The sequence below is a fragment of the Microcaecilia unicolor genome, chromosome 7, assembly GCF_901765095.1.
Source record: "Microcaecilia unicolor chromosome 7, aMicUni1.1, whole genome shotgun sequence".
Taxonomy (NCBI): domain Eukaryota; kingdom Metazoa; phylum Chordata; class Amphibia; order Gymnophiona; family Siphonopidae; genus Microcaecilia; species Microcaecilia unicolor.
The window spans coordinates 159,262,164-159,284,429 of NC_044037.1; the positions used below are offsets into that span (position 1 = coordinate 159,262,164).

At 44.3% G+C, this 22,266-nt stretch overlaps 1 protein-coding gene across 2 annotated transcripts in view; it reads right to left on the reverse strand.

Moving 5' to 3' along the window:
• The window catches only part of FASTKD2 (FAST kinase domains 2), a 211,549-nt gene that overhangs the window by 65,447 nt on the left and 123,836 nt on the right, over positions 1 to 22,266 (reverse strand). For both annotated transcript variants that reach the window (XM_030209830.1, XM_030209829.1), the window contains exon 8: positions 474 to 637. In XM_030209830.1, the coding sequence (XP_030065690.1) occupies positions 474 to 637 (164 nt within the window). The remainder of the gene's footprint in view (positions 1 to 473; positions 638 to 22,266) is intronic.

Sequence of the window (22,266 nt, forward strand, 5' to 3'; positions counted from 1 at the left end):
GCGCGGTGGGCGTGCCCTGCGTGCCGACAGTCCCGCGAAGCTTTTTTCCGGTTGGTGGGGGCTGCCGCGGACGTCACCCAGTCGTGAGAACAAGCAGCCTGCTTGTCCTCGGAGAAAAATTGCTACTGCACCAATCCTTAATAATGGAGTACCACCTCTGATGGTCCGAAGATACCTTTCTGTATGAAAGTTGCTTTTGATTTATTATAACAGCGATAGACCTTTTGTGTGAACATTACCAATACTAACCGTATATTTGCTAGGAAGCCTGCATAAAAATGTCATGTAAATTTATAGCTATTTTCTACTATATCTTCTGTTATTTTTTCCTTATACTTGCATTATAAACCATCTTGTTTAATTATGAAAATGTGGTATAGCAAATTACATTATAACCATAAACAAACATGTGAGGAAAAAATCCAAAAGGCAAATCTTCACAGCTGTCATTATAACAGCGCATAGCTCCTCACCTGATGTCAATAGCTCATTGAGGATGTTCTCTTGTAGAAGTGAATTGAAAGGAACCTGGGGAAAGTAGCCTAGAACACAATAGGAATAGACAGCCCGCAAAAGCTCTGTAGCAGGAATCTTGGGTAGATATGTCTCCAAAACTCTAGTTAGAGAATCCAAGAACCTTCAACAAACAAAAGAAAAATAAATTAAATCAATTATTAATTTCTTCTTAAGTACTTTACTAAGAATCATATCTTACCTGATATTTTTCTTTCCTTTAGTTCTACCAGACCAGTCCAGAACCTGTGGGTTATGTCTGACCACCAGTGGATAGAGACAGAGAACTAAAATATTTCTATGCAATTTGCCCCTGAATGGCACCATGCAACTTGTGCAGCTCTTCAGTATTTTGACTGACAAAAGTAATGGCGTTCTTAATTCTACCCAACTATCATTTTCAACTACTAATTTTCAAAAAGAAAACTCTTTTCTGCTCTGCTCACTCACAGTTCTCCAAAGTGAATCAGGAGGTGCCTCAAAACGCAATCAGACAGATGAAAAGGAGATGCACCTTTAGCTGTGAAGATAAGAACTGAAACAAGATTTCAGCTATTGGAGCATACCCATTACTATTACACCAGACAGGGTCTCTGGACTGGTCTGCTGGTACTAAAGGAAAGAAAATTTTCAGGTAATATAAAGCGAAGTTAGTCACCTGTAGCAGGAGTTCTCTGAGGACTGCAGGCCATTGGTATTCTCACAATGTGGATGATGCCTAGTTTATACAGCTACTAGAAAATTCTAGCAAAGTCCCACTGCACATGTGTGGGTGCTTTCCCACATGATGTGTGAGCGCAGGTTCCTCAGTGGGATATTATAACTGAAGGAATACAATTTCTAGAGGAGGTGAAGGACATATGAGAATACTTGGCCTGCTGTCCTTGAAGAACACCTGCTACAGGTGAGTAACTTTGCTTTCTCTAAGGACAAGCAGGCCATTGGAATTCTCACACTTGGGAATCCCTAGTTACCAGGCTCACCAAAAACAATGCCAGGACAATAGTGATGCAAAACGTTGAGGTCTTGAAGTGAATCGACCTTAAACTATATACAAACTAGTCGTGAAGCTACAGAGACGGACTATTTGAAGAACTCACTGGTTAGCGGTTATAAGGGGCCACCTTTGTTGGTAAAAATTCAGCCTCTCTCCCACCAACGGGCCGCCCGGGACGGTTACTTGGATTACAGCTATGCTCTCCTGGAGTCAGTCAAAAGCTTGACACCTGCTTTGACTTGGGAGCCAAGCTGGGGCTTTTGTGGATGGGACTGGGGTGGCTGGGACTGCTGGGTTGAGCGGGAAGGCGATGGGAATCTACACCTTTGAGAGTAATAGGGTCGCTGCCTAAGCTCACTCGGGAACCTCCTAGTAGAGGAGGATGTAGTAGAAGGCGGCTGAGAAGGGGACTGAATGGTGTCAGTATGCTTCTTCATGAGGTCCGCAACCTTCTTCATCCTGTCCGCAAAAAAGATTATCACCTCGGCAAAGTACATCTGCTAACCCCTCTTGAACTACTGGTCCCAGGTCAGTGATGCGCAGCCATAAGAATCTATACATCCCCACACCCATAGTAGAGAGCCTGAATGCAAAATCAAAGGTGTCATAAGTGCCCCTGGTCAGATCGGAGGATACTGGCACCGAATATTGCCAACACCTGCATAACTCTGGGCTCCTCCCCAGTGCTGCCCCTGATCTGCCCTGATTTATGGTTGGGGCTGTCTGTGAGGATATTCAGTGGCACTCTCCAGTTAAGTGCCACTGAATATCCCCACTTAGGCAGCGGGAAGCACTTTAAATGGGCAGGAGAGGCACCTGCCCGCTTAAATCACTTTGAAATTCAGCCGGAAGGGGAACATATCATGATAAGCACTGCATAATGTGAAGCCACTAACGTTTGATAACTGTTGCAACATAGGCAAATGGTGTGGTGAGCTTGGTTCTTGGGTGTTAATGCTCCAGAATTGATCTCTGGTGCGCAGCTGTGCTATAACTGCAGACCAGTGATGAAATCTAACTAGCCCTGAAGTACTTTGCTTCCTATCACTGACTAGATATGGCATAGACCTGAGCTCCCTTGGGAACAGTTAAAGCAGTGAAACCCTTTGCTCACTCTTGGAGCAAGTAAATACTTTGCTCTCTTAAAATGCCCTCTCTCATCCAATCTTCATAGTAGTTACTTAGCTGTTCAAAGTGAGGATTGAGAGAGAGCTCCAGGGATGGGGGGAGGGGTGGACTCATGCTCCTCTAAGAATTCCCCAGAAAGGTACTTTTTTATTTTCTTGAAACGGTGAACCCTTGCTCTACTGGGTGCCAGTTCTCCAAATGGTCCAGGAGCCTGCCTCATCACCATCCATGAGCTGTATAGTCTGTCCACCACCATCCGGTGACAGGAGCTGTACCTGCACAGTGCCCTTCAGGGGTGAATCACACTATCTGCTGGTCAACAGTCATAACTTCCAGGTTCTGGACTAGTCTGGTAAGGATGCTAAGGAAGGTTAGTTTCTAGTAATAAGAACTGTGAATGCTTGCTGTTAAGTCTGACTGCACAGTGAAATGTGACCAGTTTTAATGATAAACCGGTCTATATTCATTGCAAAGCAAAAAATAAATACAACAGGACTGTGTCAGTTTCTTCCATAACATCAAAAAATTGCTATCCATGTCTCCCAATCATAACTGCGCAGTAATTGCTATCCTGAGATACAGGTTTCATTGTCACTGCAAAAGGACCAAGTAAATTCAAAAGGTTTTTTATAAAGCAGCCTTACAGAGACAATATGAAAGCCACACTGGGAAGGAAACTAATGTAAACAAATACTTTTTATATTTAAGACAAAAGTTTATATTTAAATTTACAAAGCCACAGATTATAGAAAGCTTGCCTACTTTTGCACAGCAATGTCATGCCCTTATGATATCTGGAAGGAAAGACTGACAAAGGGAGGAAGGATGGTTATCTATTGGCCCAGCTCAGCAAACCTATAGTTTACTATGTCAGAACAACACAATGACAACTTTCAAAATGCCTTGTGAAGATTATAGTTTGTATATGCTGCATTAAGGGGATAATTCTATAACTGATTTATATGTATCTGCTTGAGTGTCCTACACACTCAAAATTCCCCAGAAATATAAAAACATAAAAACTAAGTTCTAAGAAAACATACAGCATAGCATTCACATACAGCAGCCACTAATCACACCAGTCTATTAGAAACACAGAAACTTGACGACAGGTAAGGGCCAAATGGCCCATCCAATCGGCCCATCCTCGGTAACCACTAATTCCTTCTTTCCCTAAGAGATCCCACGTGCTGTCCCATACTTTCTTAAATTCAGACCCAGTCCATGTCTCCACGACCTTCACTAGGAGGCCATTCCATGCACCCACCAATCTTTCCATGGAAGTGCATTTTCATAGATTACTCCTAAGCCTATTTCCTCTTAACTTCATCCTATGTCCTCTCATTCTGGCGTTTTCCTTCATTTGAAAAAGGTTCACCTCCTGTACATTAATGCCACTGAGATATTTAAACATCTCTATCATATCCCCTTTCCCCTGCCTTTCTTCCAGTGTATACATGTTGAGGTTCATAAGCCTGTTCCTATATGTTTTATGACAGAAACCACTGACCAAGTCTGTAGCCACCCTCTGGACCAACTCCATCCTATTTATTTATTTGGATTTCTTTTACCGCCTTTTTGAAGGAATTCACTCAAGGTGGTGTACAGTAAAAATAGATCAAACATGAGCAATAGGCAATTACAGCAGTAAAAATATTCAAATAACAATACAAAGTATGGTATAGTATACTACTTACAATGTCAACACAATATGTAATAGAATATTATAATTGATAGTGAAGGGTAAGACAAAGATGTAACATATAGATAGGTAAGAGAGTAACAAGAGTTAGAAAGTAAGGTAACTAATTTAGAGAAAGTAGCACATGAGGTCAAGAGACATGGTTAAATATCTCAGCTACGGAAGAAGTGGGTAAATATCTTTTTGAAGGAGCCATCTCCAGAATTGTACACAGTATTCTAAATTGGGCCTCACCAGAGACTTATACACCCAAGCATCCTTCTGGCTTTGACCATCGCCTTTTCTATCTGTCAACCTTAAGATCATCAGACAGACAATCACCTCCAAGTCCTGCTCTTCTTTCATACAGAGAAACACTTCATCGCCTATACTAAACAGTTTTCTTGGATTTTTGTAACCCAAGTGCATGACCCTGCATTTTTTAGCATTAAATCTTATTTACCAATTATTGGGCCATTCTTCAAACTTCACTAGAACCCTCCTCATGCTATCCACACCTTCCCTATTACAGTTTGGTATCATCCGCAAAAAGACAAACCTTACCAGACAGTCCTTCTGCAATATCATTCACAAAGACCAATCCATGTGATACACCACTGATAGCATCCCTTTCCTCAGAGCAAGCTCCATTTACCACTACTCTGTCTCCTTCCATTTAACCAGTTTTTAATTCAGTCAATCACTTTAGGTCCCATACCAAGGGCACTCAGTTTAATTATCAGTCGCCTGTGCAGAACTGTGTCAAAGGCTTTGCTAAAATCCAAGTACACCACATCTAATGTCTCTCCCATGTCCAACTGTTTGGTCACCCAGTCAAAGAAATCAATCAGATTTGTCTGACAAGACCTGCCTCTGGTAAAACCATGTTGCCTTGGGTCCTATAGTCCATTCAATTTGAGAAACCCCACAATCTTCCACTTTAGAAGCGTTTCCATTAGTTTACTCACCACTGAGGTCAGACTGACAGGTCTGTAATTCCCAACCTGCTCCTTACTTCCGCACTTGTGCAGAAGGTCCACATCTGTCCTTCTCCAGTTCTCTATGATCACTCCAGACTCTAAAGAAGCATTGAATAGGTCAGACAGCGGAGCTGACAAAAAAATCTCAGAGTTCCTTAAGCACCCTCAGATGTATCCCACCAGGCCCTATCACTTTGTCTATTTTTAGTTTAGCTAGCTCCTCATGAACAGTCTTCTGAGAATCAGTCCTGGTCTACCATACAACCACCCCCATTAGCACTTGCTTTCTGTGAACCTACCCTTGACATTTCATCAACAGAAATAATTGTTACGCAGTCCAGCTTTATCCTTATCAGCGTCTACATAATTCTCCCCCTCAGCCTTGGACCTCACAATGCTATTATGGAACTTCCTCCGCCTATCACTCACATATCTAAAAAAAATGTCTTGCTCCCCAATTTTACCATATCAGCTATCTTTTCTTCCATTTGCATCTTTGCTTTCCTGACAGCTTTTTCAGCTTCTCTTAGCTTTTTAAAGTATCTTTGCCTATCATCCTCTTTCTGAGTCATCTTGTTATCTATGAAGGTTAACCTTTTTTTCCCTTACCTTTTCAGCTACAACGTTTGGGAACCAGAGTGGAGGAGTAGCCTAGTGGTTAGTGCAGTGGACTTTGATCCTGGGGAACTGGGTTCAATTCCCACTGCAGCTCCTTGTGACTCTGGGCAAGTCACTTAACCTCCATTGCCCCAGGTACAAAATAAGTACATGTATATATATGTAAACCGCTTTGAATGTAGTTGCAAAATACCACAGAAAGGCGGTATATCAAGTCCCATTTCCCTTTCCCTTCTTTTCCTCTTACTTTTATGTACTTTTCTAATATAAAGGTCTAACATAAAGGTTTGTCGCCTTTAAAATAGCTCCTTTCAGTTTTACCCACTAACTCTTCCTTGAGAAATTCCCCCATCTTGGCAAAGTTAGTTCTTCTGAAGGTTTGGACTTTCAAAGCTCTCTCCCTCGTGTCGTAATATTGAACCACACCATTCGGTGACCACTAGATGCCAAATGATTCCTCACTGTAACACCAGAAATACTCCGTTTGTAAGCACCAGGTCTAAAATAGCTCCATCCTACGTGGTTTCCATTACCCACTGCTGGAACAATTCTTCCTGTAGAGAATCTATGATCCCCTTGCTTCTAGACGACCTTGCAGCAGGGTCGCCCCAACTGACGTCCGGCATATTAAAATCACCTATCAGTAGTACTTCCCCTTTGCTAGCTATTTTGTTAATGTCTTCAATTAAATCTCTGTTCATTTCTTCTGAATATGGCCTATATATTACACCAATGTATATACATTTTCCAGTCCCTCTTACCAGTTTGACCCACGGTGCTTCTTCCTTACTCCATATGCTGTCACTTTAATATTATGTTAAATCTTTTTATTGAAAATGTTATCAACATTCAAGTTAACAATACGTTTCATTTTAACTTGTAACACAATTCAAATTTCTAACTTCCTCCATTCCCAAACTCTATCCTAGAATCCCTTTTAGCATTATAATGTATGTTATTAATTGTGAGGAACAAACACCAAGATGCACAGCCAACACAAAGACTCTACGAAGAGTACAAAATTGCAGGAGACAACAGAACCAAGCAGAACTTGCAGTGCCCAATTTCCTGTGTCATTAAACCAAAGAGTACTGATATAACTTTTGCAATGTCTGGCATTGTACCTGATCCCTTGAGATATGTGCTGTACTGTTCAGTTTTAGATTTGGATTTTATATTTGGAGGTGGTGGAGATGAAAACGGTAATGGAATTCAAACATGCATGGGATAAACACAAAGGAATCCTGTTTAGAAGGAATGGATCTATGGAATCTTAGCGGAGATTGGGTGGCGACACTGGTAATTGGGAAGCAAAACCGGTGCTGGGCAGACTTCTACTGTCTACACCCTGATCGTAACTGAATAGATATGGAAAGGTCAAGAACAGTACTGGGCAGACTTTTACAGTCTGTGCCCCGAGAAAGGCAAGGAAAAATCAAACTTGGGTATACACATAAAGTATCATGTTGGGTAGACAGGATGGACCGTACAGGTCTTTATCTGCCATCATTTACTATGTCACTATGATTCATTGTATTCATATTAAATCTGATTAAAAAGTCAATAAAGAAATCAGTAAGCAAAACAATGTTTCCTTCTTATTAATAAACATATTCATTTCCTAATTGACCCATCCCAAACTTTTCCAAATACCTTTCCTCCCATAAACAATGATCTCCCTCCTTAGCCCATCCCCAACAGTAAAGAACAATATGCTATCAAGAGAAAAAAAAAGGCTTATTACCTTCCCTTCCTTGGATGGTCAAGACATCAAGAGTTTCGTGTTACAACCCAGCCAGGATAGTATCATATCTCCGGCTAAGGTAAGAGGAAAAGGGCCTGTACTACTATGACCTTCACCCCAAGTGATAGTGATAATCCTGAACGAACATCTGCCCCACTAGTATTATTGAGCGAGAGGAAAAAAATAAACTTCATACACATCATACTGGAGTCCTCATACACACTGTACATCATACACACGCCCTCGGAGCAAGTCATACCAACGTCCAACAGAACCTAGAGAGTTCAGAACAAAATTCCAGTCTCTGGGAGATAATGAGGAGGGATTTGCCCATATGAAGCTTTTCCAGGTGAATATGATGATGGAGCATACTATGCCAACCCCAGTAAGAAGGAGCCTCTGGTGTTGTCCATACTTTCACAATGGATTTTTTCCCCCAATACAGCTGCCTTACAGATCAGAAGGTGACCACACCCACTCTGCAAACAAAAATCTTCATGGTGTTCTAATAAAATACAAACGCACAAACAGTGGATCCAATAAAAGTCCTCTCACAACTGTTAACAGAGATATCTAGGACAAATATATAAATAAATACATCCTGTACATAAAATGATCATACAGGCAATAAGGTAACAATATGGTAAATATGCAGAAAATATCACATAACAAAACAGATCCTAAAGGTCAACAGTTAATTGGCTGTGAATCATCTGTTTTACAAGGTATTTTGCATCGAAAATCATTAGGTACGTTCCTTGATATTTATGTACATCTACTTCATTGTTTTTTTTATCATTTTTATGTAAATTATATTACTTTTCTATTACGTTTTTATGTTCTACAGATACATTTTTCTATATATATATATCTGTTCAAGGGATATATGTATATTTCTTTTTTCTATCAATGTTTTTATGTATATATATTTTTTCTCTATTAATGTTGTTATGTTTATTTTATAGACCCCTGACGCAGGCCTTCACAGCCAAAACATGTCACGTGTCAGGTTGTTTTTATTGATTTGAATAAAGACCTTGTTCAGGAAGACACCTATTGTGAGAGGACTTTTATTGGATCCACTGTTTGTACGTTTGTCTTTAGTTCTCCTGTGGAGAGATTACCTTCTGTGGGTCTAATAAAAGACCCATCACAGACATCGGAATGGCGGAATCCAGGAGAACTCCCCCAAAAGTGAGTCATTTACTGCCAGAAATGACAGACAATTGTACATTCCCAAAGAACATGAAAGAAAGAATTCTGTAGAGAAGTACATTTTTGGCATAGGGGAGTGTCAATGCCAACCACATTTAACAGTTGAGCTTGTGAAAAATACACCCTTTGGAGATTTTGGAATTGACATTCATGCAGGTAAGCTGCAAGAGTCAGCTGTGGAATTCGGGAAGTCCAAAGGGGAATATCTATTGACTCTGAAGATCTATGTAGGTCTGTTGCTCAATTAGCTTGAAGATGTGTTATAGATCGCTGCCGAGGAAATTGTAAGATAGCTTTATGAAGGATTGAGATTGATGAGAGATCCCTATCCTCTGAGCACAAGAAGGACCGTAATTTCTCAGCATGCTCTGCAGCCAATGCTATTCTGTCTAGTGACGACACATAGTGACGTAATTGGTGGAATGTGAAAATGTCCTGAGGCTGTCTAAGGCTTTCTCCCCCCCAAGACTCTGTAGTGTCATAAGAGACCCATCAGAATGTAGTACCTGATAGAGATGCTAGATGTACAAGTCCTACCATTTTCTAAAGGTATCATTGTCAGTACCTGGAGTAAAGGCTGCATTGCCCTGGATGGGCAACAAAGCTGAAGTGTGGGAAGAAATCCTCCAGGAGCAGATCAGGATTTTCCAGAGATGCCGCAAAGGAGTAAGTAGAACATGACTGTGTGCCGGTTAAGTACATAAGTATTGCCAAAGTGGGACAGACCAAAGGTCCATCAAGCCCAGCATCCTGTTTCCAACAGTGGTCATTCCAGGTCACAAATACCTAGCAAGATCCCAAAAAAGTACAAAACATTTTATGCTGCTTATCCCAGAAATAAGCAGTGGATTTTCCCCAAGTCAATTTAATAATTGTCTATGGACTTTTCCTTTAGGAAGCCATCCAGGCCTTTTTTAAAACCACGCTAAACTAACCGCCTTTACCACATTCTCTGGCAACGAATTCCAGAGTTTAATTATAAGTTGAGTGAAGAAAACTTTTCTCCGATTCGTGTTAAATGTACTACTTTGTAGCTTCATCGCATGCCCGCTAGTCCTAGTATTTTTGGAAAGAGTAAACAAATGATTCACATCTACCTGTTCCACTCCACTCATTATTTTATAGACATCTATCATATCTCTCCTCAGCCGTCTTTTCTCCAAGCCCTAAATGCTTCAGCCTTTCCTCATAGGAAAGTTGTCGCATCCCCATTATCATTTTCATCGCCCTTCTCTGTACCTTTTCTAATTCCACTATATCTTTTTTGAGATGCGGTGACCAGAATTAAACACAATATTCAAGATGTGGTCGCACCACGGAGCGATACAAAGCATTATAATGTCCTCACTTTTGTTTTCCATTTGTTTCCTAATAATACCTAACATTCTATTTGCTTTCTTAGCCGCTGCAGCACACTGAGCAGAGGGTTTCAACGTATCATCATCAACGACATCGAGATCCCTTTCTTGGTCGGTTATTCCTAACATGGAACCTTGCATAACGTAGCTATAGTTCGAGTTCCTCTTTCCCACATGCATCACTTTGCACTTGTACACATTAAATGTCAATTGCCATTTAGACGCCCAGTCTCCATTCTCGTAAGGTCCTCTTGTAATTTTTCACAATCCTCTTGCGATTTAATAACTTTGAATAACTTTGTGTCATCAGCAAATGTAATTACCTCACTAGTTACTCCCATCTCTAGATCATTTATAAATATGTTAAAAAGCAGCAGTCCCAGCACAGACCCCTGGGGAACCCGACTATCTACCCTTCTCCATTGAGAATACTGACCATTTAACCCTACTCTTTTGTTTTCTATCCTTTAACCAGTTTTTAATCCACAATAGGACACTACCTCCTATCCCATGACTCTCCAATTTCTTCTGGAGTCTTTCATGAGGTACTTGTCAAACGCCCCTTGAAAATCCAGATACACAATATCAACTGTCTCACCTTTATCCACATTTGTTCACCCCTTCAAAGAAATGTAATAGATTGGTGAGATAAGATCTCCATTCACTAAATCCATGTTGGCTTTGTCTCATTAATCCATGCTTTTGAATATGCTCTGTAATTTTGTTCTTCATAACAGCCTCGACCATTTTGCTTGGCACCGACGCCAGGCTCACCGGTCTATAATTTACTGGATATCTTCTGGAACCTTTTTTAAATATCGGTGTTACATTGGCCACCTTCCAATCTTCCGGTACCATGCTCGATTTTAAAGATAAAGCGAAGTTACTTACCTGTAGCAGGTATTCTCCGAGGACAGCAGGCTGATTGTTGTCACTGATGGGCGACGTCCACGGCAGCCCCAGGTCTGGAAAATCTTCCTAGCAACCAAGCTTGCTAGAGCCTTCGAGTGGGCGGGCACGCGCACTGCGCAGCCATCTTCCCGCCCGTCGCGCGAGAGTCCCACTTCAGTCAACTTAGAAATCAAAACCAAAGAAAAAGAACAACTCCAAAGGGGAGGTGGGCGGGTTTGTGAGAACAATCAGCCTGCTGTCCGCGGAGAATACCTGCTACAGGTAAGTAACTTTGCTTTCTCCGAGGACAAGCAGCCTGCTTGTTCTCACTGATGGGGTATCCCTAGCACCCAGGCTCACTCAAAACAACAAACAGGGTCAACTGGGCCTCGCAACGGCGAGGACAGAACAGAGATTGACCTACAAAAAAACAGCCTGGAACAGAATAAAATGGGCCTAGGAGGGTAGAGTTGGATTCTAAACCCCAAACAGATTCTGTAGCACCGACTGCCCAAACCGACTGTCGCGTCGGGTATCCTACTGAAGGCAGTAATGAGATGTGAATGTGTGGACTGATGACCACGTCGCAGCCTTGCAAATCTCTTCAATAGTGACTGACTTCAAGTGGGCCACTGACGCTACCATGGCTCGAACAATATGAGCCGTGACATGACCCTCAAGAGTCAGCCCAGCTTGGGCATAAGTGAAGGAAATGCTATCTGCTAGCCAATTGGAAATGGTACGTTTCCCGACAGCCACTCCCCTTCTGTTGGGATCGAAAGAAACAAACATTTGGGTGGACTGTCTGAAGAGGCTTGTCCGCTCCACATAGAAGGCCAATGCTCTCTTGCAGTCCAATGTGTGCAACTGACGTTCAGCGGGGCGGGTATGAGAACGGGAAAAGAATGTTGGCAAGACAACTGACTTGTTCAGATGGAATTCCGACACCACCTTTGGCAAGAACTTAGGGTGAGTGCGGAGGACTACTCTGTTATGATGAAATTTAGTATAGGGAGCATGGGCTACTAAGGCTTGAAGCTCACTGACTCTACGAGCTGAAGTAACCGCCACCAAGAAAATGACCTTCCAGCTCAAGTACTTCTGATGGCAGGAATTCAGTGGCTCAAAAGGAGGCTTCATCAGGTGGGTGAGAACGACGTTGAGATCCCATTACACCGTAGGAGGTTTGACAGGGGGCTTGGACAAAAGCAAACCTCTCATGAATCGAACAACTAAAGGCTGTCCAGAGATAGGCTTACCTTCCACACGATAATAAGCACTAATAGCACTAAGATGAACACTTACGGAGTTGGTCTTAAGACCAGACTCTGGTAAGTGCAGAAGGTATTCAAGCAGGGTCTGTGTAGGACAAGAACGAGGATCTTGGGCCTTGCTATCACACCAAACGGCAAACTTCCTCCATTTAAAAGAGTAACACCTCTTCGTGGAATCTTTCCTGGAAGCAAGACTCGGGAGATACCCTCAGAAAGACCCAAGGAAGTGAAATCTACGCTCTCAACATCCAGGCCATGAGAGCCAGAGACTGGAGGCTGGGATGCACAAGTGCCCCCTCGTTCTGAGGGCTGGAAAACACTCCTAATCTCCACAGTTCTTCGGAGTATAACTACAGAAGAAGCAGGAACCAAATCTGACGGGGCCAAAAGGGTGCAATCAGAATCATGGTTCCGCGGTCTTGCTTGAGTTTCAGCAAAGTCTTCCCCACCAGAGGTATGGGAGGATATGCATACAGAAGGCCCCTCCCCAATGAAGGAGAAAGGCATCTGACGCTAGTCTGTCATGGGCCTGAAGCCTGGAACAGAACTGAGGGACCTTGAGATTGACCTGAGTGGCAAAAAGATCTACCAAGGGGGTGCCCCACTCCTGGAAGATCTTGCGAACCACGCCTGAGTTGAGCGACCACTCGTGAGGTTGCATTATCCTGCTCAACCTGTCGGCCAGAATGTTGTTTATGCCTGCCAGATACGTGGCTTGGAGAAACATGCCGTGACAGCGAGCCCAAAGCCACATCTGGACGGCTTCCCGACACAGGGGGCGAGATCTGGTGCCCCCCTGCTTGTTGACATAGTACATGGCAACCTGATTGTCTGTCTGAATTTGAATAATTTGATAGGACAGCTGATCTCTGAAAGCCTTTAGAGCATTCCAAATCACTCGCAACTCCAGGAGATTGATCTGAAGACCTGTTTCCTGGAGGGACCAAAGTCCTTGAGTGTGAAGCCCATCTACATGGGCTCCCCACCCCAGGAGAGATGCATCCGTTGTCAGCACTTTTTGTGGCTGAGGAATTTGAAAGGGACGTCCCAAGGTCGAATTGGATCGAATCGTCCACCATAGCAGGGAATCCTGAAAAGCAGTGGACAACTGGATTGCATCCTCTAGATCCCCTGCAGCTTGACACCACTGGGAAGCTAGAGTCCATTGAGCTGATCTCATGTGAAGACGGGCCATGGGAGTCACATGAACTGTGGAGGCCATATGGCCCAAGAGCCTCAACATCTGCCGAGCTGTGATCTGCTGAGACGCTCTGGCCAAGGAAACCAGCGACAGAAGATTGTCTGCCCTCGCTTCGGGGAAGTAGGCATGAGCCATCTGCGAGTCCAGCAGGGCTCCTATGAATTCTAGTCTCTGAACTGGAAGAAGGTGGGAATTTGGGCAATTTATGACAAACCCCAGTAGCTCCAGGAGTTGAATAGTCATCTGCATGGACTGTAGAGCTCCTGCCTCCGAGGTGTTCTTCACCAGTCAATCGTTGAGATAAGGGAACACATGCACTCCCAGCCTGCGTAGCGACGCTGCAACGATCGCCAGGCATTTGGTGAACACCCGGGGCGCAGAGGCGAGCCCAAAGGGCAGCACACAATACTGAAAGTGATGTGTTCCCAGATGGAATCGAAGATATTGCCTGTGAGCTGGCAGTATCGGGATGTGTGTATAAGCATCTTTTAAGTCCAGAGAGCATAGCCAGTCGTTTTTCTGAATCATGGGAAGAAGGGTGCCCAGGGAAAGCATCCTGAACTTTTCTCGGATCAGATATTTGTTCAGGGCCCTTAGGTCTAGGATGGGACGCATCCCCCCCTGTTTTCTTTTGCACAAGGAAGTACCTGGAATAGAATCCCAGCCCTTCTTGCCCCAGTGGCACAGGCTCGACCGCATTGGCGCTGAGAAGAGCGGAGAGTTCCTCTGCAAGTACCTGCCTGTGCTGGAAGCTGAAGGACTGAGCTCCCGGTGGGCAATTTGGAGGTGCGGAAATCAAACTGAGGGAGTATCCTAGCCGGACTATTTGGAGAACCCACACACGCAAACAAAAGGAAACTTGTAGGGAAAAACTAAGAAATAAAGGGAAGTTTTTTTTTTTACAATGAAAAAACAGCTCAAATGCGAGCTGACACGAACAAAAATGAAGAAACTCAGCAAAAAAAGCCGGCGAAGTGAAGGTTCTTCTTCTCTGGGGCAACAGAGCAACCGGAAAACAGCCGCTCTGATCGCGGAAAAAAGAAGACTGAAGCAGGACTCTTGCGCGACGGGCGGGAAGATGGCCGCGCGCTCGAAGGCTCTAGCAACTTTGTTGCTAGGAAGATTTTCCGGACCTGGGGCTGCCGTGGACGTCACCCATCAGTGAGAAATTATATAATACTAACAACAGATCCGCCAGTTCATTTTTTAATTCTATCAGTACTCTGGGATGAATACCATCCAGTCCAGATTTGCTACTCTTCAATTTGTCAAATTGCCCCATTATAATCCTCTACGTTTATAGAGATTTCATTCAGTTTCTCTGACTCATTAGCTTTGAATACCATTTCTGGCACCGGTATCTCTCCCAAATCTTCCTCCATTAAGACCGAAGCAAAGAATTCATTTAATCTCTCCGATATGGCTTTGTCTTCCCTGATTGCCCCTTTTACCCCTCGGTCATCCTAGTGGTCCAACTGTTTTGCCGGCTTCTTGCTTTTAATATCCCTATTTGCTTCCAACAAAATCTTTTTTTCAAAGTCCCTCTTGCCTTCCTTGCATTTGACTTGACATTCCTTATGTTGTTTCTTATTATTTTCATTCGGTTCCTTCTTCCATTTTCTTTTAACTCTAATAGCTTCCTTGACCTCACTTTTTAACCATGCCGGATGTTGTTTGGGCTTTTCCCTCCTTTTTTAATACACAGCATTTATTTGGCATGGGCTTCCAGGATGGTATTTTTGAACAGCATCCACATCTGATGTAAATTTTTGACCCTCGCAGCTGCTCCTTTTATTTTGGGTCTTTTGGGTCTTTATAAACTAAGCACAATATATTCTTTTTTAATTTCTCTTTTTTTTTATTAATAACTTCCAATACAATAAGCCAAATTACACAACACCAATACAGTATCAACAGTACACATCCCCCCTTCCTCCCTCCCCTCCCCCCCCCAAAAGTAACTCATACATACAATACCAAGCTGAAACGCTGGAAGCCCTATCAGTGGCGTTCCTAGGGGGGCTGCAGCGCCCCCCCCCCCCCGGAACAGCGCGACGCCCCCCCCCCCCCGGGTGCACGCCGCTGGGCGGGGGTGCCGCGCACCTGCCGGCTCTTCGTTTTCATGCTCCCTCTGCCCCGGAACAGGAAGTAACCTGTTCCGGGGCAGAGGGAGCATGAAAACGAAGAGCCGACAGGTGCGCGGCACTCCCCAGCGGCGTGCACCTGGGATGGACCGCCCCCACCGCCCCCCCTTGGTACGCCACTGAGCCCTATCATCGTATCAAACTGAAAGACCTCGTCATTTAATATATGGGGACCATGTCTTGGAGAATTTTACCACCCTTCCCTGTCTGAAAGCTGTGTTTGTCCATTATGTTTCAACATTTTTATTGATGACAAGATAAATATAATATACAAATGCTGAAAAATACAAAACTGCTGTTGTACAGTGATGCTTCACAGATAATTGTTAAACAAACCATCATCAGAAATTTGTATTCCCCCCCCCCCCTTCCACCCACCCTCCCCCCTTATTTCTTTGGATTCCAACCAATATTGGGGATAATGGGTTTAACCCTTCAGACCATGTGTACTTCCTCAACAGTTACAATAGATTAAGGAGCAAGCTTCGCCCCCGTGGACTAAGTCCTTGTTTATATCGTCCCCATATTGATATGAACTGCTTTTTCCGTTTTGGGACTCCCTTTGCCTCTCTGGCTTCCCAGGTGGCCAACTCATGTATCTGATTCCTCCAGTGCCAGTACACTGGTGGGTCTGGTTCTATCCACTTCTGAAGAATAGTCTTGCGTGCCACTAGGCATACCTTGCGACACCAAACTCTCTCGTTTTTTGTCTGATTCGCAAAAGCTGCCTGTGTGTCTAAGACATAATGGTCCCAAGTTCCACCCACTGGGATCTGCGTTATGTTAGTCAGATAGCTCTTTATTTGTCCCCAAAATGCATGTATCCTTGGGCAGCCCCAAAAAGCATGGTACAGGCTGTGAGGTGTATGATTGCATTTTACACATTTACTGTCGTTCGTGGCCCTCATGTGTCTCCATTGTTGCCCTGACATGTATGCTCGCATGACCACCCTGTACCCACATTCTCTCAACCTCTCGTCTATAGTAAGTGACGGAATGCGTCTCAGTGTTGCCCCGACGTCCCATCCTCCCAAAGAATTCCCGGAATCTCTTTCCCATTTTTGTACAATATATCCTAGGTTGTTTTGGGTGGCGCGTGACACTAGCCCTCTGCATAGGGTTGAGACTGACATTCTCGTGATCTCTAGATTTTGAAAAAAAATGTTTACCTCGTGTCCAAGTTTCTGTCTTAGGGCTTGCTGGTTCAGATGGAGAATATAATGCTTAACTTGAGCATAGGCAAAGCGGTCTCCCCATGTATTCCCTATCTTATCGCAGTTCTTCAAATGATAGTATGTTTCCTTCTGGTCCCATCAGGTCCTCCACCCTTGTGATTCCTTTGTTTCCCCATCTTATAAATGTAGTGTTACTCTGCCCTGGCTCGAAATTCGGGTTTCCTCTGAGTGCTAACAGTTCAGATGTTGTTGGTGTGCCCCCCATGTTGATGGCCAGCCCTCTCCAAGCCATGCGCATAGGTTGTAACAATCGACAATGCTTAAACTGGATTGGAACCTGTCTTTGATCGAGATGTAGGAGGGTGAGAACATCAAAGGGGGCGAAATATTCCCGCTCCTCTTCCATAGGCGTAAATATATTGGATTGTCCTATCCAGTCTCCCACATGTCTCAGTAGGCAGGCCAGGTTATATAAGGCTATATCAGGCATTCCCATCCCCCCCCGGTGCCAACCTCCCAGTAACCTTTTAAACTGTAGCTTGGGATTCTTTTCCCCCCAACAGAATCTACTAAAACGTTTTGTGACTTTTGCTAAATCTGTTCGTCGTAGCCAAATGGGAAGCGTTTGCATAAGATATAACCACCTGGGGAATATCACCATTTGGATTAAATTTATCCTGCCCCTCAAAGATAGCGGAAGGCCCTCCCACCCCTCTAGTTTGGTTTTTGTCCCTTCTAATAACGTGTTGACATTTAAATCATGCAGTTTCTCTAAATCCATTGTCAGCTTGATCCCCAGGTATTTGAAGGATCCTTCTGCCCAGCTTAGTGGAAAGCTTTGACCCCATAGTGATTTCACTGTCGGTGAAGAAGCTAAAGCTTCTGACAGTCAAATTCAAGCTAAATCCTGCATAATCACCGTATTCTTTGATCAACTCCATGAGTGCCGTAAAGGATGTCTGGGGTTCTGTCAGCAAGACCAATAGGTCATCTGCAAAAGCCGCTATCTTAAATTCGGTCGTACCTTGCACTAGCCATTATATCTCGAATCAGCGGGTCTAGTGACAACACAAAGAGCAACGGGGACAATGGGCACCCCTGACGGGTCCCTCGCCATATCGGGAACTCCTCAGATTCCATCCCATTAACCTTTACCCTTGCTTTCGGATTACAGTAGAGAGCCCGTACCGCTGACAGAAATCTACCACCAAACCCATATTTCTCCAACGTGGAGAACATAAATGACCAATACACCTTATCGAATGCTTTTTCTGCATCGAAACTGATAAGCAAAGAGGGGGTGCCCTTCCTTCGTCTCGTCTCCAATGCCCCTATTATTTTCCTTAAGTTCTTGGCTATAACTCTACCCTCCACAAATCCAACTTGTGCTTCATGTACTAGCTTTGGTAATACTTTTTTCATTCGGTTGGCCATAATTTTTGCTAATAGTTTAGTTTCCACATTTAAAAGTGATATGGGGCGATATGACTCTGGTTGTTGTGGGTCTCTGCCTGGTTTTGGGAGTACCACTATTTGTGCTACAGATAAGATCTCAGGCACGCATTCTGCATCCACCATCGTATTAAAATATTTAGTGAGGGTCGGGGCAACAAGCTCTCCCATCATTTTGTAGAATTCTATGCGCATACCATCTGGACCTGGCGCCTTAAGAAGTGTACCCTGTCTAATCGCCAGTAGTACCTCTTCATCTGTAATTGGTTGGTTCAACTTGTCTTTCTCTTGGTGACTAAGAGTTGGAAGTTCCAAATTATCTAAATATAGGGAGTCTAACATGGTCGACTCCTCTGGTTGCGCATAGAGTTCACTATAGAATTTGGCAAAGGTCTCACAGATTTTATCGGCTGCACGTTCTACTGTCCCATGTGTCCCTCTGATTTGCAATACTTGCCTTTTGTTCCCTCTCGGGTTAGCTAATCGTGCCAGAAGGCGTCCCGTTTTGTTTCCAAAGCGGTGTAGCTGAAATTTATAGTATAGTTGGGATTTAGAGGCCCTTTGGTGTAGAAGCATGTTCAATGAGGCTTGGGTTTCTAAAAGATTACTGCGGTGGATGTCTGAGTGTGTCCTTCCATATGTCTGGCGTGCCTTACACACTAATTTACTTAAACGTAATATTTCCCTATTTCGTGTCTTCCTAACGTGGTGATAGTAACTGATTATTTCCCCTCTCATCACCGCTTTTGCCGCCTCCCAGAACAAAACTGGATCTCCTATATGTTGTTGATTCAGGATCTCATATTCCTCCCAACACTCCTTTAGTTTTGCCTGGAAGGCATCATCTCCTGTTAAGTCTAAGGGAAATTGCCAGGAGTTCCCTTTGCACGGGTTTAGTCCCAGCTCCCAATCTAAGCATACCCAGGCGTGGTCAGAAATCGTGTAAGGGCCAATGATTACATCCTTTACCCTCTCTAGCATTTCCTCTGATAAAAGTATGTAATCAATTCTAGCCTGGGACTCATGTGCTCGTGCGTAATGTGTATAGTCACGCTCAGTTGGGTGTAATATTCTCCATGCATCTATTAAGTCTAATGTCTGCCCCATCCTTTTCAGGCCTTTGTTTGAAGCCACCCTGTCAGTCCTCTGGCCCTTTGAGCTATCTATTGAAGCATCCCATACCGTGTTGAAATCCCCACCCACCAAGACATGTTCCCCCTGGCAGGAACTCAAGTGGTGTATCACCTGGTTATAAAATTGCCTATCGTATTGATTGGGAGCATATACATTACATATTAGCAGCTTCTGACCCGACACTTCTATTTCCAGCAAAACATATCTACCGCCAGGATCTGCTACTAATGGGTTTACTGAAGTCGCTACTCCTTTACGGAGCAGCACTGCCACTCCTCCTTTTTTCCCTTGTGCCCCTGCAGAGATACACTCCTCCACCCACCATGTTTTTAATTTTGCATGTTCCTCTGGGCTGAGGTGTGTCTCTTGCAGTAGGGCTATATCTATATGGTGTCTTTGCAGATGTTGTAAAATTTTTGTTCTTTTTATTGGGGAGTTGATGCCCCCCACATTCCACGTGACTAGCTTAACCATGGTCTATATGTGGTCTAGTCTTCTGTTGATGTTCTCTTAGATCGCATGTGTTCCTCGGGTGGACGCTCCAGCCTGCATCCCCCCAAGTATATCCTCTATGAGAATTTTGGCCTCTATTCACTACCCCATTCTTTCCCCAATAGAAAAGTGTTACCCCCCCCCCCACCCTTGCCCACCCCTCCTCGTTTAGCCCCCACCTACTCCCTGTTGGCACCATTGGTGCTCTACTTCCGTGCACCCGATCAAGGACTCCATCAAGTTTGCTACATTGTGGTTTCCTTCCCTTCACTCATAGTAAACAGTATTTAACATCAATTTTGAACATATAACTTAACGGCCCAAGGTACCCAAACATCCTTTTAGACGGGCTTGAACGATGCCCGTTCTCCCCTGGTTTATACGGAACAGCATTATCAACAGCATCATTTAGCTTAATTAGTTATAACAGTTAAACACCATATACTGTATTCCTGAACATTATATATTATACGTTGTCTCCTCTTTACTTCTGATCACCATAACTAGACCTGACGCATTTTAGCCATTTGGCTCATGTCTTGGATGTGCTCAGTTTTTCACATTCCAGTTGATCCATGAATGCCTGGGCTGCTTCCACATTTTCGTAAAATTGTACTGTTCCGTTATGTTGGACTCGTAACTTTGCCGGGTACAACAGGCTAAACCGCACTTGTAGGCTGTGGAGTCTTCTGCAGACCCGGGAAAATTGTTTGCGTTGGAGGGAGACTTTAGTAGAATAGTCCTGAAAACACATAATCCGTTGTCCTTCCACTTCCAGCTTCCCACCATTCCTGAGAGCAGCCAGTATTTCCATCTTATGATGATAGTGGAGTAATCTAAGTATCACTACTCTCGGTCTATCATTGGTGCCTCTCCTGGGACCCAGCCTATGAGCTCGTTCTATTTTTACTGGGCCCACAGTACTTTGAGAGAACAAGGTCTTAGAAAGCCATGGCTCCAAGTAGCCTCTCAGTTCAGCATCTTTTATTGATTCAGGTACTCCGACCAATCTGAGGTTGTTCCTTCGAGACCGGTTCTCCAGGTCGTCTACTTTGTCTTCCAGTGATATCATTGTTTTCTTGAGATATTCAATGTCTGTAGTTGATTCCTGTGTCTTGTTTTCCACATCACCTAGTCTTTGCTGTACCTCCTGCAGATCTGTGGTAAAGTTTGTAAACTTCTGGTCAATTCCGTCTAGTTTATCCATTATTTGTTGTAGTTGATGGCTCAAAGTCTCCTCCACCGCTGTTTTCACTTCAGCAACAATTTCCGATGCCCATACGGAGCTTACCGACGGGGATGGAGGCGAGCTCTTGTCAGCCATCTTGGGCCGCCCTCCTCTGGCTTTCTCCGCCTCCTTTTTGGATCCTCGGGCTGCCATACAATTATTTAAAAGATGGCCCTTGTATGGTGAAGTACCGTTGTCGCTTGTTTTTTGCCAAAGTGGTGTTTCAAACTGGGGTGGCTGGTTGCCTGGGGGCGGCTCTTGCACTCTCTATATTATGCTTGTCAATGCGCCTAGGCCTTCTTTCCACACCCAGTTATAACAGGAGGGGTAAAAATGGCAGAGTAAAGCCTGTCTGAGAAATTGCTGTCTTCCTAACCCTTCCTCATCAGTTTTGCTGTGGGCAACAGGTCAGTGGCCTCCCATCTGCCAGTCCGTTCCCCACCTTGCTGTGTATGGCCGCCCGCTTCGTCGTGCTTCGCTTGTGGCCCCTCCCCCTCTCGGGTCTGTACGCTTGCCTGGGCTTATGTCGCCACCGGGACTCCCGAATCGGTCTCCCGACTGCCAGCAGGTTAACCCCCGGTCTCCTCCAGCGTCGCTGCTGTTTCAAATTTGCCAGCCTCCGCTTTTCTTCAGTGCCGGGCGAACGCGGTAACCTGCGGGGGAGGGGCAGATCGTCGCGCCTTCCTTTGTTCGGCTCCCGTTTGCTTATGGGCTTCTAAAGCTGTTCATATGCCGTTTGGTCTCAGCTGACTCCCGAACGGTTCTCGAGGTGTTTAGCGCCGTGTTGGGGTCGCGCTATTCGGGGGCCCTCGATCGGGAACTCGTGGAGCTCACAGAGTTGCGGCCATCTTGGCCGGCCGCTCCACCGGAAGTTGTGTTTGTCCATTAAACAGCAATAATCCACCTTAATAAGTACTACTACTACTTATCATTTCTATAGCGCTACTAAATGTACGCAGCGCTGTACACTTGAACATGAAGAGATAGTCCCTGCTTGACAGAGCTTACAATCTAATTAGGACAAACAGGACAAACAAGAGA